Below are 14,635 nucleotides of genomic sequence, written 5' to 3' on the forward strand. Positions count from 1 at the left end.
TGCATATTCATCACGTTCTAGTTATGCACTATTACGTTCAATTAATTCTCAACATTATAATATTTGAAAATATTGTGCTTATAATTAAGGTTTGTGAATGGACGGTGTGGGCTTATCTACATACATAATTTAGAAGGGTTTATTGTATACACGTTTTTTAATTCTAGATATATATTTTTTCTGTAGTCTCAGACAAAGAGAATCTCGAGTCCAACTTCCAAGAAATACTATTCTACAAAAATTAATATTCCCATACAATAATGCAGTAGATTTAGACGTGTTTACTTTATTATTAGTAATTTATATTCTACTATACAATAAAAATTAGACCTCAGGTATGACTAAAAGGCATGAGATTTTGCACGACGAAAAGCCGTACTTAATTACGAATCAATCTCATCATATGCTCATTTTTTAATACTCCATTATCACGTTTATATTTGATTTGCTTATTTTATTTATTTTTTTGGTAATAATTATTGCTAGACCATTCACAAATAACATAACGTTTATTTTTTTATTTTATTTTTTGATTATTTCTTTCTATGTAATAAATAACAAAGTCTAAATTTATTATAAGTTTTTATTTTGTGCCTTTCCGATCTAATTATTTATATCTCAACTGCCATTGACTTAATGAAGGATTAAATATTAGAGTATATTCGATCATTTTTTAATACATTTAACATTAATTTTAGAAATAGTTTACCAATACCATAATAAAACAACTTATGTTTTGATTTTATTTATTTGTCGCAAAAAACAGGCATTTTGAAGTCTCAATAGAATTCACTATTCATTTACTTTTGTAGCAAAACAAATTTAATAATTTTAACGTTGATGAAAAATATTCTATAGATATATGTCTCTCCTTTTAGTCGAGAAAGAGGCAAGTGTGTTGTTGCTTAATTCGGTAATTAACGACTTTAAGCATTGGATTTTTTTTATGCTGATTAAGATTTTTTTTATGCTAGTTCACAATTTAAATTAAGCACAAATAATATTGCATCATGCATTCAATAATTATCGGTTTACCCATCACGTCAGACCAATTGATAACGCGTGCGTGCAAATAAGCTAGAGACAAGATTTGTGAAGAATAATCAATAAAAACGTATTTATATTAATAAAATGACAGAATAATTAATATTTAAAATTAGAGATTATAAATTTACATCCTTCGTCAGCTAATTTCTAAAATTATTTATCATTCAAACAAAAATTTAATATAATATGACCTCCAATGATCTTCACCAATTGTGACAAGTCAATTTCTGTCAACTGATTCCACTTTTCAATGTGACAACCTAGCTCGTCTATTCTAGAAACAATTAAACACATGCAACCTTTTTGTAAGCCAATAATAACTGATTACTCGATTTAAATTACAATCAGTTATTTTTATATCATTAGATTGTTACACATGCACTAATTCAATCATAACCATTCATTTTTACTTAAAATACGTCTACCACTTATTTTATTAAAATTTATATCAAATTAAAATAGTATATTCTTAATAGACGGAGCTAGTATATTATTACCCCCAAACCAAAAAATTTATATATATTGAGAACAACTTTTAAAATATAAAATAAAAATTATTTTAGTCATTAAATCATCAAACTTTCTACTTAATTTATTGTTTTATTAAATGAATTCAAGATACTAAATTAAAATTTGATAGAAAGCGTGAAATTTTAATTTCTGAAATTCATACATTAATTTACACAATGAATTTAGATGTATTCTTTATTAAATTCGAACATGTAATTATTTAAAAATTAAATCTCAACCGTTAAATTATATGGATATGCTAATGAAGTAAATCTATTTCTAGTTTATATTTTAAAAATAATTTACAACATAATCGTTCCAAATATATATATGGGTGCCCATGCTCTACGTGTTGGATCTAGCACTGCTATTATTATTAGCATTATTGTAAGTTTATGATCAGCACATCTTTAACTTAGACGATTCAATTCGTCAATTAAATTATTCAATCTAATTAATATCATCATATTGCACAAATGAATATTCTTATTTTCCGACAGCATGCTATTTATCACAAATTGTCTCATCTAGCTGCTCCAGCTAATACAAATTTAAATTAGATCATGTCGATCATGATTATTTATAATTATATTAATGGCATATTACGTATATATATTAATGCCAGTAACATCTTCCTAGCATCTAGTGATGGCAAATCAGATATGATTTAATTCGTGTCACATAATTAATGTCGATTCAATTTTTAGTCAATAAAACTATATTACGCCACAAACCAAATTCCAACTCTTCATATATATAATCTCGTGGTTGGTTGATGATCAGGTAATTAACGTGCAATTACAAAGCCTTATGGATGAAGGCTGAAGCAAATTAATCCTAATTAATATAGGATTAATACTAAATTAAGAAAACCCTAATAATCCGACTGTGTTTGTGTACAATCCATTTTCTTAAAATCCGCGTGTTTCCTCTTCGTGACCCGGGTTGGCTCCGGAATGCCCGACCCGATAAGATGCGGGAAGTTGACCCGAGCCCGTGAGCCGCGCAGCTTGAAAGCGGCTCGATCATACGCCACGGCGGCCTCCTCCGGCGTCTCGTACGTCCCCAGCCACAGCCTCGCCCCTTTCTTATCCGGATTCCTTATCTCCGCCGCGAACTTCCCCCACGGCCGCCGCCTCACGCCTTTGTACCGCTTCCACTCCGCCGCCGCCGCCGCCGCCTGCGGCGAAGGTGAAGACTCGGACTCGGCGACCTCTCCGCGTAGCAGCTCGTCGACCATTTGCGAAACGTCGTCGTCGCTGATCGGCGACGCGTTATCATGAAGCGCGAAATCGGAGTCGCTAAGAAGATAGTTTTGTATGGAGTGGAGCCAATGATCACCATCGAAATCTGATTCAATTGTTTGTTCCATAATTGTGATCTCGATATTAACGCAACGGAGATTAGAAGATGGTTATGCAGATATATTGTGTGACTGTGTGATCGAGTGAGAGTGTTTCGTACACATATATACATATATAACAGATCGTGCATGAGAGAGAAAGCTGAGGTATTTCATAAATCGTGAGTAATTTCTTTGAAGCTGGTTTCATGTAATTTTATATTGAATTTGATCAAGGAAGTGTATTTTTATTGATTTTGATCACATGCAAATTTGTTTAATTTGTCGTTTAATTAATTCTTTGCTTAAAATATTTCCCATTATATATTGTGGCCTATGTTTGTTTTTGGCAAATATTTGTATGCATTTCATTAAATTCAAATAGGATTTATGAATCCAAATCCTATGATAATTACTTTATAAGTTATGATCATGTATAGGTCTAATTCAAAAAAAAAAAAGTTATATATGTATAAGTGGTCGTTATATATAAATGCAAAGTACGTAGAGAGGTAGCTTTTCTGTTTTTTATGTTAATTTGAGGCAAATATCATAATGTGATTAGTGGTCATGTAGAAGCCTACAAAGATATGTAAGATTAATGTGTTCAAGTCGCGATATATCAATGAAGTCGAAAGTATTAATTAACTAAGAAAATTAAATATGAATTTCATTAAAAAAAAGAAGAAAATTAAATATGAAATGAAACATTATTCTCCCGACGCGACAAATTAAAACAATAAGATTTCGTCAAGATTTAACACATAATTGAAAATTTTGAGGAACGAAAACAGTAAATGTAATTTTCTCATCTCTATTTGATACTATGCTTAGTACCGTACAGATACAGCGCGTTCACGTTTATTTTAAAGCACGGAGTTTGGTAAGATTTTCCGTTTTCTCATTTACTATGTTAAAATAATGTGTGCTTGAATAAGTCGTGAAATTTGACCATTATATTGAATGAGTTGACATGCATGCATGCTGTTTTGTCAATCTCTTACATACATTATATGGAATTACTTCCGGAAAATAACTTCATTTAAATCATGTAAATATTACTGCGTTTCCCATCTGAAAGATGGAGAATTAAATTCATTTTCATAATCAATTGTTTAGGGAATTTTATACGACATTTTAGACGAAGTTGGATTTCAATTGTTTGGTGAAAATAGTTCTTAATGATTTAAGCATCTAAACCATTGATTAAAGTTTAACGATATTGAGGATAAATATTCAATTTTAGCTTTTATCGTATATTAAATGAATCATTAATTAAGTATTTTTATTCTAGCATGCGTGTGTTGGTTAATGACTAAGGCCAAAAGTCTTGGATTCCAATCCCCTGTGGCGCAATCTTTAAATTTGTTTATTTAATACCGTTAATTTATTAAAAAAAAGTATTTTTATTCTAAAAAATAGAATTTCTTTAATTTCACTATTTCCCGGTGCCCCTCCACACTAGCCAATGAATCGATACAAGTGGTGATAGTTTTGTAAGTCGTGGAGCTAGCTAGATCATGAAATTTGGATATATACAAGTTTGAAGTTTCTGTTTGCGTTATTGTTTAACTATTTAATTGATAATATTTAATGGAGATATATGCTTAATTTGATGTTAATTGCGTTGAGGCTCATCTTTAAATAACTTTTCTACAATTTTAACTAATTTCTATGAAAGTTCATTGGAAAGCTGGTTACTTAATTAAATGTTCATCATCACGTTCATGGGTTCTTTATTTTATTCTTTTTAAATTGAACAAAGATTAGTATATTTGAATCTGGGTATCCATCCAAAGATATTGCCAAAGATCTACAGAAAAATATGCATTATGAGTCACGCACGCACTTCTAGCATTGTTTTATTAAAATAAATTAGCTTAACCTCAACACACACACACACACACACAACATACATCAGCACAGCTTGTAAACGTGAAGCTGAAAATTAAGGACAAAATCCAACAATCTTTCAATGATAAGTTTCACTTTCCAGGAAATATATGCTAAGTTGATTTTGGTTAATTAAGATAATCAACCTTATTTGGTTTAACTTTTTCCTACCTCTATTATTAATTCAGATGATATTTAATTAGTTGCTTTTGATAAAAAAAGGCCGATAACATTTGTAAAGGTGTTGAACTTTGTGGTTAATTTAGACAGTTTGATATACCTTGTCTCGAGATAATCACATTTAGAATTAATTTTATTTGATAGATAAGTCTTGATTTCTCTTTATGATAAAATACATTTCCAGTTATTCACTCTCAGATAATTTGAAATGAATTTAATCTCAAATAACTAAAAACACCATAATTACATAAATAGTTCGCATTAAATCATATAAATGGATCAAATATTGATGAAAATAAATTTATTCTCAAATTTAGTGGTTGAAGTGATGTTTTAAATCTTTGCGTAGAAAAAGAATAGGGTAGCAAAGAACACCACAAATACATACTATAATTTAATATTATATCTATTTTTTATTATAAAAATATTGTACATTCTTATAAATTATTAATACAGTAACGTTCTAACCTATTTTAACTTTTCGTTTTGAGAGGATTTATTTTATTTTTACAAATTATTAAGAACTGATCGTGCAAATGGATTCAAAGAGGGAAAAACAAAAATTAAGATATACGAGCATAAATCAAGTAAAAAACGTTGGGCTTTATGGAGTATGAAACATCTTTCTGCTCTAATAATTAATTTCCTAAATACTAATCGAGGGCGAATATGGAATGAGATTCAGTGTACCACACTTTATGTCTCAATTGTGTTTCACTTTCAATTTTATTTATTTTCTTATATATTTTTTCTTCAATTTCAACTTTATATGCTTTAGTTTAATTTTGTGATTATTAACTAGGATTTATTCCATCAATCTAGGGTATATAATTATTTTTTATCATTTAATTTCACTTTTATTAGTTAATAATAGGTTAATAAATTCAAAGTCATGGTATATAGTTTTTAAAAAATTTAATTTTTTAAAATAAAAATTAAATATAATTCATAGTATCATAATAGATTTTATTTTTATAAAAAATATTTTTAAAATAATAGATATAAGAATGGGACGCAGTGGCACACATAAAATTGTGGGACACTGGATCTCATCCCGGGCGAATATACATCAATTTTCATTTTCTTTTCTCGCATGTTTCAACGACTGCGAAAATGAATTCTTCTGGTCTTGCGAGGAACGGCGCCGTTTGGTCACCCGGGTCGGCTCCGAGACACCCGACCCGATTAGGTGCGGGAAATTGACCCGAGCCCGAGATCCGCGCAGCTTAAAGGCGGCTCTGTCATAGGCCACGGCAGCCTCCTCCGGCGTCTCGTACGTCCCCAGCCACAACCTCGCCCCTTTCTTATCCGGATTCCTTATCTCCGCCGCGAACTTCCCCCATGGCCGCCGCCTCACGCCTCTGTACCGCTTCCACTCCGCCGCCGCAACGCTCTGCGGCGGCTCCTCCGACCCTGCGGAATCACTCTCATCACTCAGCAGCTCCTCAATCATCTGCGACGAATGATCGCTCTCGTCTGTGATCAGCGTCGCATTGAGCGGTGAATCTGCAGGTGAGGAATCGAAAACGAAATCGAAATCGCTGAAAAGAAAGTTTTGTATGGAATCGAGCCAAGCCAGATCGAATTCGGATATGTTTTGTGCTTCCATTAATGTTTGTATATATATTTTCTTCTACTCGAATGGAAATATGAAGGAATGGGATGAATGATTTTTCAGAAATAGTATTATTTTGCAAAGCTCGGAATTGGTGGAGTGAGTGAGTGGAGTTGCAGTTTTTGATCTTGTTCTATTTATAGAGAGAGAAAGGCAAGAGACTATTCATTCATTTGAACTGAGTCAAGTGACTTTCCTTCCGTGAAAGTTCTCTCTCTTTTTCGTTTACCTTTTTTAGTGTTTTTTTTTAATCCTATAATATAATGTGTATCACTTTTGATTATTGGGGGAAATTTATATTTAGCCTATAAAATAAATAATATATTTAATAGAGCCACAAATATAAAACTATAGTAAAAGTAGTCATTTTGTAGTGAAAAGACAAGTATATCCTCAATGGGGACCACAAATAATATAACTATAATATTCAGATCATCACTGAGGAAAGATGGTGCAACGCATGTGTGTCTTGCGAGGAGACGGCGGAACACCTGTTCTTACATTGCCCGAAAGCTGAGGCGGTTTGGGATCAGACTCAACAATGGCTCAACATCAAAACGGCAAAGCCTAGAGGTATCCTCCAACACTTTGTTTCCTTCTTTGCTGCTGGAAAAAGGAAGAAAGGTAGGAGACTTCTTTTGGCATTGTGGGTCGGCACTATTTGGGCGCTTTGGAAAGGTAGAAATGAAAGTAGATTTCAAAACAAAGCTTGGGACATTGATAGAACTGTCTTGCATATTAAAGGTTGTCTTTGGAGTTGGAATGTGGCTTTCAAAGTGGTAGAGTTAGGAACCCCTTTTACGGTTTGGTGTTCGAAGGGATTCAATCTTGATTTGTTGTTTTAGTGGCATCTCTGGTGCCTTGTTTTTACCTCAATAAATTTTCCTCTTTTACTGATAAAAAAAAAATAATATAACTATAATATATTAAATAAAATCAACAAAAATCCCTCTCTCTCTCTCTTCTCTCTCTCCTGTCTCTCTCGATTTTTTTGTTTAAAACCTATTGTCTCTCAATTTAGTATCTCTAAATTCACCAAATTAGCTTTTCTATCCAAAAAAAAGAAGAAGTTTGTGTTTGAGAGATAAGTGGCCGATCTGTATGACACTTATCCCAAAGATTTGAAGATAACAAAGATTTGAAGATAACAACAATTATAGTTCCATCCAAAGAAAAATCCTAAAGGAACAATGAAAAGAAAAGAGCAAAAAATAATTATTAAGCCAATAATAATCTATTTTCTGTTATGTTATCATACTTCAATTTATTTATAAAATCACCTGAATAATAATAATAATAATAATAATAATAATAATAATAATAATAATAATAATAATAATAATAATAATAATAATAATAATAATAATAATGTTGCAAGATGGTTTAATAACAAAATCACAAACTCACACCACCATTAACTATGATTTTGTAATTGTTACTCCTTTCAAAAGAAAATGTCAATTACTTAAATTGCAAGATTTTGACTATATCAAGAAATGCAGTCTATGCAGATAGCCATTTTTTTTGCTTTACAATTTAATTATAAGAGAATAGATTCTGACTTGAGGCAAATTAGTTGATTACTTGAGGCTTTAAATGTTCTTGAAAGCATTTATACTCCCATGTATATTGCTCAAATAAATGTCCCATTTGCAATATTTTAATTGTGAGCCAAATTAAAATTTACACTAAATTAAAATTTGATTTATTAATTAGTAAAAAAAAAGGACACCCCTAGTAATTTCTATAAATTTAATTTATTTTCACAAATGTGCAGATTATAAATCTATACATCTTGGTGATACACCGGTTGGTGGGCGAGAATTCAAATATCCAAATAGGCTTAAAGCCTAGTGTGGATCCAACAAACACGATATTTGTGGATACAGGCTTTTATGTTAGTATACGACATATGTTATTCTATATCTTCTTTATGTATGAACTAACTAATTCATTTTTTTGTGTTTTGTAGGAAGACCTGAATAGGGAGTTTGCTATACTACATCCCAATGACCCTCAAGGTTACCAAGTTTCTGAAAAGTGTCAGTATTTAAGGTGGAAAGTACCTAAGGTGCTTCTTTCTTGGGTCAATGGGACAAACAATCCATATTCTCGTCCATGGTTGGATGCGGATTACGTAAGTATAATTATTTATGTATACTTCAATTTTTTATTTACTTTCCTAAATTTTATTTTATTATATTTACACAAAAACATTGGTATCTATTGTAGATTGTGACAATTTGCAATGTTGATAATCATCAATAGATTATCAACATTGCAAATTGCAAATTGTCACAATCTACAATAGATACCAATGTTTTTGTAACCAGGGGGCTTAGCTCACCTGGCCACCGGATCCTCACTTAAGTGATGAGACCCGGGTTCGATTCCCTTTGGGAGCGAATTTGGTGATTGGAGAGATAAGGTGGGCTTGGTGATTTCTTGGAGTGTTTGGAGAACTAATTGTTAACATCTAACATAACTTTATCCGATAAAAAAAAAAACATAACCTTAAATACTGACACTTTTCATAAACTTGGTAACCTTGAGGGTCATTGGGATGTAGTATAGCAAACTCCCTCTTCAGGTCTTCCTACAAAACACAAAAAAATGAATTAGTTAGTTCATACATAAAGAAGATATAGAATAACATATGTCGTATACTAACATAAAAGCCTGTATCCACAAATATCGTGTTTGTTGGATCCACACTAGGCTTTAAGCCTATTTGGATATTTGAATTCTCGCCCACCAACCGGTGTATCACCAAGATGTATAGATTTATAATCTGCACATTTGTGAAAATAAATTAAATTTATAGAAATTACTAGGGGTGTCTTTTTTTTTTTTACTAATTAATAAATCAAATTTTAATTTAGTGTAAATTTTAATTTGGCTCACAATTAAAATATTGCAAATGGGACATTTATTTGACCAATATACATGGGAGTATCAATGCTTTCAAGAACATTTAAAGCCTCAAGTAATCAACTAATTTGCCTCAAGTCAGAATCTATTCTCTTATAATTAAATTGTAAAGCAAAAAAAATGGCCATCTGCATTTCTTGATATAGTCAAAATCTTGCAATTTAAGTAATTGACACTTTCTTTTGAAAGGAGTAACAATTACAAAATCATAGTTAATGGTGGTGTGAGTTTGTGATTTTGTTATTAAACCATCTTGCAACATTATTATTATTATTATTATTATTATTATTATTATTATTATTATTATTATTATTATTATTATTATTATTATTATTATTATTATTATTATTCAGGTGATTTTATAAATAAATTGAAGTATGATAACATAACAGAAAATAGATTATTATTGGCTTAATAATTATTTTTTGCTCTTTTCTTTTCATTGTTCCTTTAGGATTTTTCTTTGGACGGAACTATAATTGTTGTTATCTTCAAATCTTTGGGATAAGTGTCATACAGATCGGCCACTTATCTCTCAAACACAAACTTCTTCTTTTTTTTGGATAGAAAAGCTAATTTGGTGACTTTAGAGATACTAAATTGAGAGACAATAGGTTTTAAATAAAAAAATCGAGAGAGACAGGAGAGAGAGAAGAGAGAGAGAGGGATTTTTGTTGATTTTATTTAATATATTATAGTTATATTATTTGTGGTCCTCATTGAGGATATGCTTGTCTTTTCACTACAAAATGGCTACTTTCCCCGTTATATTTTGTAGAAAATGAGGAAAAGAAAGAAGGAAATAGTACTCCCTCTGTTCACGAAAGAATTTTATAGAAGAGAGTGACACAAGTTTTAAGAAAAAATTTTGTTAAGTGTATTGAGAGTGGATAAAAGCTTGTTGAGTGTAGGGATGGCAATGGGCCGGATCTGGACCGGATCCTGCTTGGTCCAGATCCAGATCCGAATTTTCTTACTTAAGTCCAGATCCGGTCCAGATCTATTGGATCCAAAAAAATAAGATCCAGACCCAGATCCATTAGATCCACAGGGTCTCGGGTCCAGATCCAGATCCATACTTTTTACTCTTTTAAAACATTTATAAATTTTGAATTAACTAAAAAAAATCGAATTTTATCTAGAGTATCAACAATTATTTAAAAATAAATATTAAATCATAACCTATATAAAAATATTAGTATAAAATTTCATATTAAGTAAGAATATGATATTCAAGTACTAAATAATATATTAGTAGATACACACTTATTTTAATTGTATATATAAAAAGGCATGAAAAATTAATTATCATATCGTTACAATCAATTTTATCTCTATCTTCATCACAATATTCAGTAACAGTGGAACAATGTGTCTTCCATTTTTACATTGAAAAAAAAACAATATTATCAATATAAATAAAAAATATAATAATAATAATAATAATAATAATAATAATAATAACAACAACTAAAATTTAAATTAAGATAAAATAAAATATTATTTTTAATAGAATTATATACATTATTTATGAAAATAGATGTTTAGATTAGTAATAGATCTTTAAGGTAGAGTTTGATAAAAATAAAATAAAATATATATTTTTTATATATAACCGGATCCGTGGGCCGGATCTGGGTCTCAAAACTTTTGCTCCAGATCCAGCTCCGCAAATCTTAAGAGTAATCCAGATCCGGTCCAGATCCATTGGATTCATTTTTTACAAGGTCCAGATCCTGTAAAAAGGATCTGGATCTGCGGATCTGGATCGGGTCCAGGATCCATTGCCATCCCTAGTTGAGTGTATTGAGAATGGTGAAAAGATGTTTTAATTAGTATTGAGAGCAGTGAAAATGTAAAAAATAAGAGCAAATGAGATACTTATAAGTGGTTCACAAAAAAACTTCATAAAATTTCTTCTTTTTTATTTTTATTTTTCTTCCTTTATAATTCTAAATGAATCAAAACATTAGTCGACATGGCTACGTGAATTTTCTTCATTTTTTTTATCTTTTGATAATTATAATAGTTAATAATAATAATTTTAGTATTTCATGTTCAAATTTTTATTGAGATGGATGAGGATGATCAATTGTGATAATTAAAATTGTGTTTTAATCAAATGTGCTATAGTACGGTATATAAAAAATTATATATGTGTGTGTATTATAAGTTCAAAAAAATCGAAGAAATACACCTTTTAACCTATTATTCTGTTATAAATTTATTTATTTTTGAATGTTTTTTGCGATGAATTGTCATATACTATCACATCAAAATAAAATGTTAAATTTATCTTTTATATTTTTACTTATAACTTATAATAAATCTTTTATCGAAATTTGATGGATAACTTAGTAGTTCATTATATATGATGGGTAACTTAATTAGTATTAGTTCATTACTAATCACGTTTAAGTTCTGTAGTTTGTCTTTTTCAAGGATAAATATAGTGTATTTGTTTATTAAGAGCACTGACATGGTTGTTGGAACGAGCAAGTATTTTATGACCCATCCGATCCAAAATTTAATAATTTTGATATATATTTGATTACGTTGATGATTCAATAATGCACCTCTTATTTATAATTTGTATAAATATTACTTTATGTTTTATATTGTACAGTATAGGTGTATCTTATGTGTATAGTTATCCCTTTTATTTAATAAAATCATGTATAAAATATGAATTACTACCATAACCTAACTAGAGAGAGAGAGAGAGAGTATTAATTTCAAAACCGTGAGAATATCTAAATTGTTGAATTCAAGAAATTTGCCTTTAAATAAATAAACGAGGCGAACTCGCGAGTAATTCGAGAATTGAGGTGTCATGACTCATATAACTAAGCAGCTTGAAATTAATTCAAGATTTATATTTATCGACCAATTTGGTTATTTAAAATTCTGAAACATTGAAAAATGGATGTGAATAATGTTGTGATGTATACTAAATTTTTAGCAGTATAAAATTCACCAATTATGTTCAATTTAATTTTGTAAATGTATCATGATTGGATGAAATACCATATTCAATTATCTACTTTAGTGACATTATTTTTATGAGTGATGCTAATCGGACAAATTTGTCCAGACAAAATGCCTATTTTGGTGGACCCATTTTTCAATTAAATTTGTAACTAAAAAGTAATATATATAAAGTGACAATTATACCCTGCATTTATTAACTCCATTAAAAAGCTTCTCCACTCATTTCCTCGCTGCAAACTTGCAGTGATTCATCTAAGAATTAGAAAGTTGGAATAAAGCATGTTTCATCACCCAAGAAATTAAAATCTCAAGAATCAAAAAGTTTATCTTTTGTACAGCCGTAACCAACGTAAACCAACCTGCATCAAAAACCCAAAAAATTAAGAACATGCATTAATATCTAAAAGAAAACAAAGTTCGTCAAGACTCAAGGATTATATATAGATTGTATACTGTATATCATTGGACCGTTTGTATTTTATTAGATAGTGTGTTTTACAAGGCATTTTTACAATTTCAGTTTCTTTTTATAAAATAGTTAAGAAGAGAAATCTAGATACTTAATAAAATAATACTAGTATACTAGTAATAATTTAGTATGCATAAAATTTCCGGAAAGCCTAATAACAGTACAATTCAGAAATAAATTGTTGCATTTAGGACGTAATTTATTGTTAAACGTCACTATTAACGAAAAGCATATACTAAACTCAACATATCTTCTACGAGTTACTTTCATCATTCTTGATTTGCCTAACTCAATTAAATAATAGGGGTGTGCCCCAAATCTATAAATCTTTTAACTTAATTTTTTAATTAAAAGAAAATAAAATTAAAGGATATAATCGAAAGTTTGTAATTAATTAAATGCATAATTGGATTTTTATAATTAAATTATATATATATATATATATATATATATATATATATATATATGTATTAGTATATTTTATTACTAATTATAATTTCAAATATGGAAGTAATTATAAAAATGTCACATATTTTAAAAATACTTCCATATTATAATTATTAAAAATTTGTTATTATTTTACTCTATATAAAAATAGAACAATGAAAGCCCCTATTCGAATTGGTCCAATCGAGCATCACAAGTGAAACCCCCAATTCCAATTGATCAAATCGAGCATCACAAATGAAACCCCCAATTCGAATTATTCCAATCGAGCATCACAAGTGAAACCCCCAATTCGAATTGGTCAAATCGAGTATCACAAGTGAAACACTCAATTCAATTTGATCAAATTGAGATTCAATTTGTTCAAATTGGATCTCAAATCTCAATCATGAAATCCCCAATTCGAATTCATCAAATTGATTATCAATTTTGAAACCCCCAATTCGAATTGGTCCAATCGAGCATCACAAATGAAACCCTCATTTTGATTTTATCAAATTGAGATTCAATTTGTTCAAATTGAATCTCAATTATGAAATCCCCAATTTTAATTCATTAAATTGATTATCAATTTTGAAACCCCCAATTTGAATTGGTCCAATCGAGCATTACAAGTGAACCCCCCAATTCGATTTGATCAAATTGATATTCAATTTCAAAACAAATTGAATCTCAGTTATGAAACCCCATATTCAAATTGGTCCAATCGAACATCACAATTGAAACCCCCAATTCGAGTTAGTCCAATCGAGCATCACAAGTGAACCCCCAATTCGATTTGATCAAATTGAATCTCAATTATGAAATCCCCAATTCGAATTCATCAAATTGATTATTAATTTTGAAACCCCAATTCGAATTGGTCCAATCGAGCATTACAAGTGAAACCCCCAATTCGAATTGGTCAAATCGAGCATCACACGTGAAACCCTCAATTCGAATTCTTCCAATCGAGCATCACAAGTGAAATCCCCAATTCGAATTGGTCAAATCGAGCATCACAAATGAAACCCCCAATTCGAATTGTTCCAATCGAGCATCACAAGTGAAACCCCAATTCGAATTATTCCAATCGTGCATCATAAGTGAAACCCCCAATTCGAATTGGTCAAATCGAGCATCACAAGTGAAACCCCCAATTCGAATTGTTCCAATCGAGCATGACAAGTGAAACCCCCAATTCGAATTGTTCCAATCGAGCATCACAAGT

General features: G+C 30.1%; 2 protein-coding genes across 2 annotated transcripts; both read right to left on the minus strand.

The window, feature by feature from the left end:
• Positions 1-2,281: 2,281 nt before the first annotated feature.
• LOC131022825 (ethylene-responsive transcription factor 13-like) lies at positions 2,282-3,130 on the minus strand. Its single transcript, XM_057952353.1, has one exon. It carries the CDS (start codon positions 2,927-2,929, stop codon positions 2,432-2,434), a length of 498 nt encoding a protein of 165 aa, XP_057808336.1. The 5' UTR covers positions 2,930-3,130; the 3' UTR covers positions 2,282-2,431.
• A 2,791-nt stretch (positions 3,131-5,921) lies between these two features.
• LOC131022826 (ethylene-responsive transcription factor 13-like) lies at positions 5,922-6,705 on the minus strand. The gene has a single exon (XM_057952354.1). It carries the CDS (start codon positions 6,579-6,581, stop codon positions 6,042-6,044), a length of 540 nt encoding a protein of 179 aa, XP_057808337.1. The 5' UTR covers positions 6,582-6,705; the 3' UTR covers positions 5,922-6,041.
• Between the last annotated feature and the right edge of the window lie 7,930 nt (positions 6,706-14,635).

Source organism: Salvia miltiorrhiza, chromosome 4, assembly GCF_028751815.1.
Source record: "Salvia miltiorrhiza cultivar Shanhuang (shh) chromosome 4, IMPLAD_Smil_shh, whole genome shotgun sequence".
NCBI lineage: Eukaryota > Viridiplantae > Streptophyta > Magnoliopsida > Lamiales > Lamiaceae > Salvia > Salvia miltiorrhiza.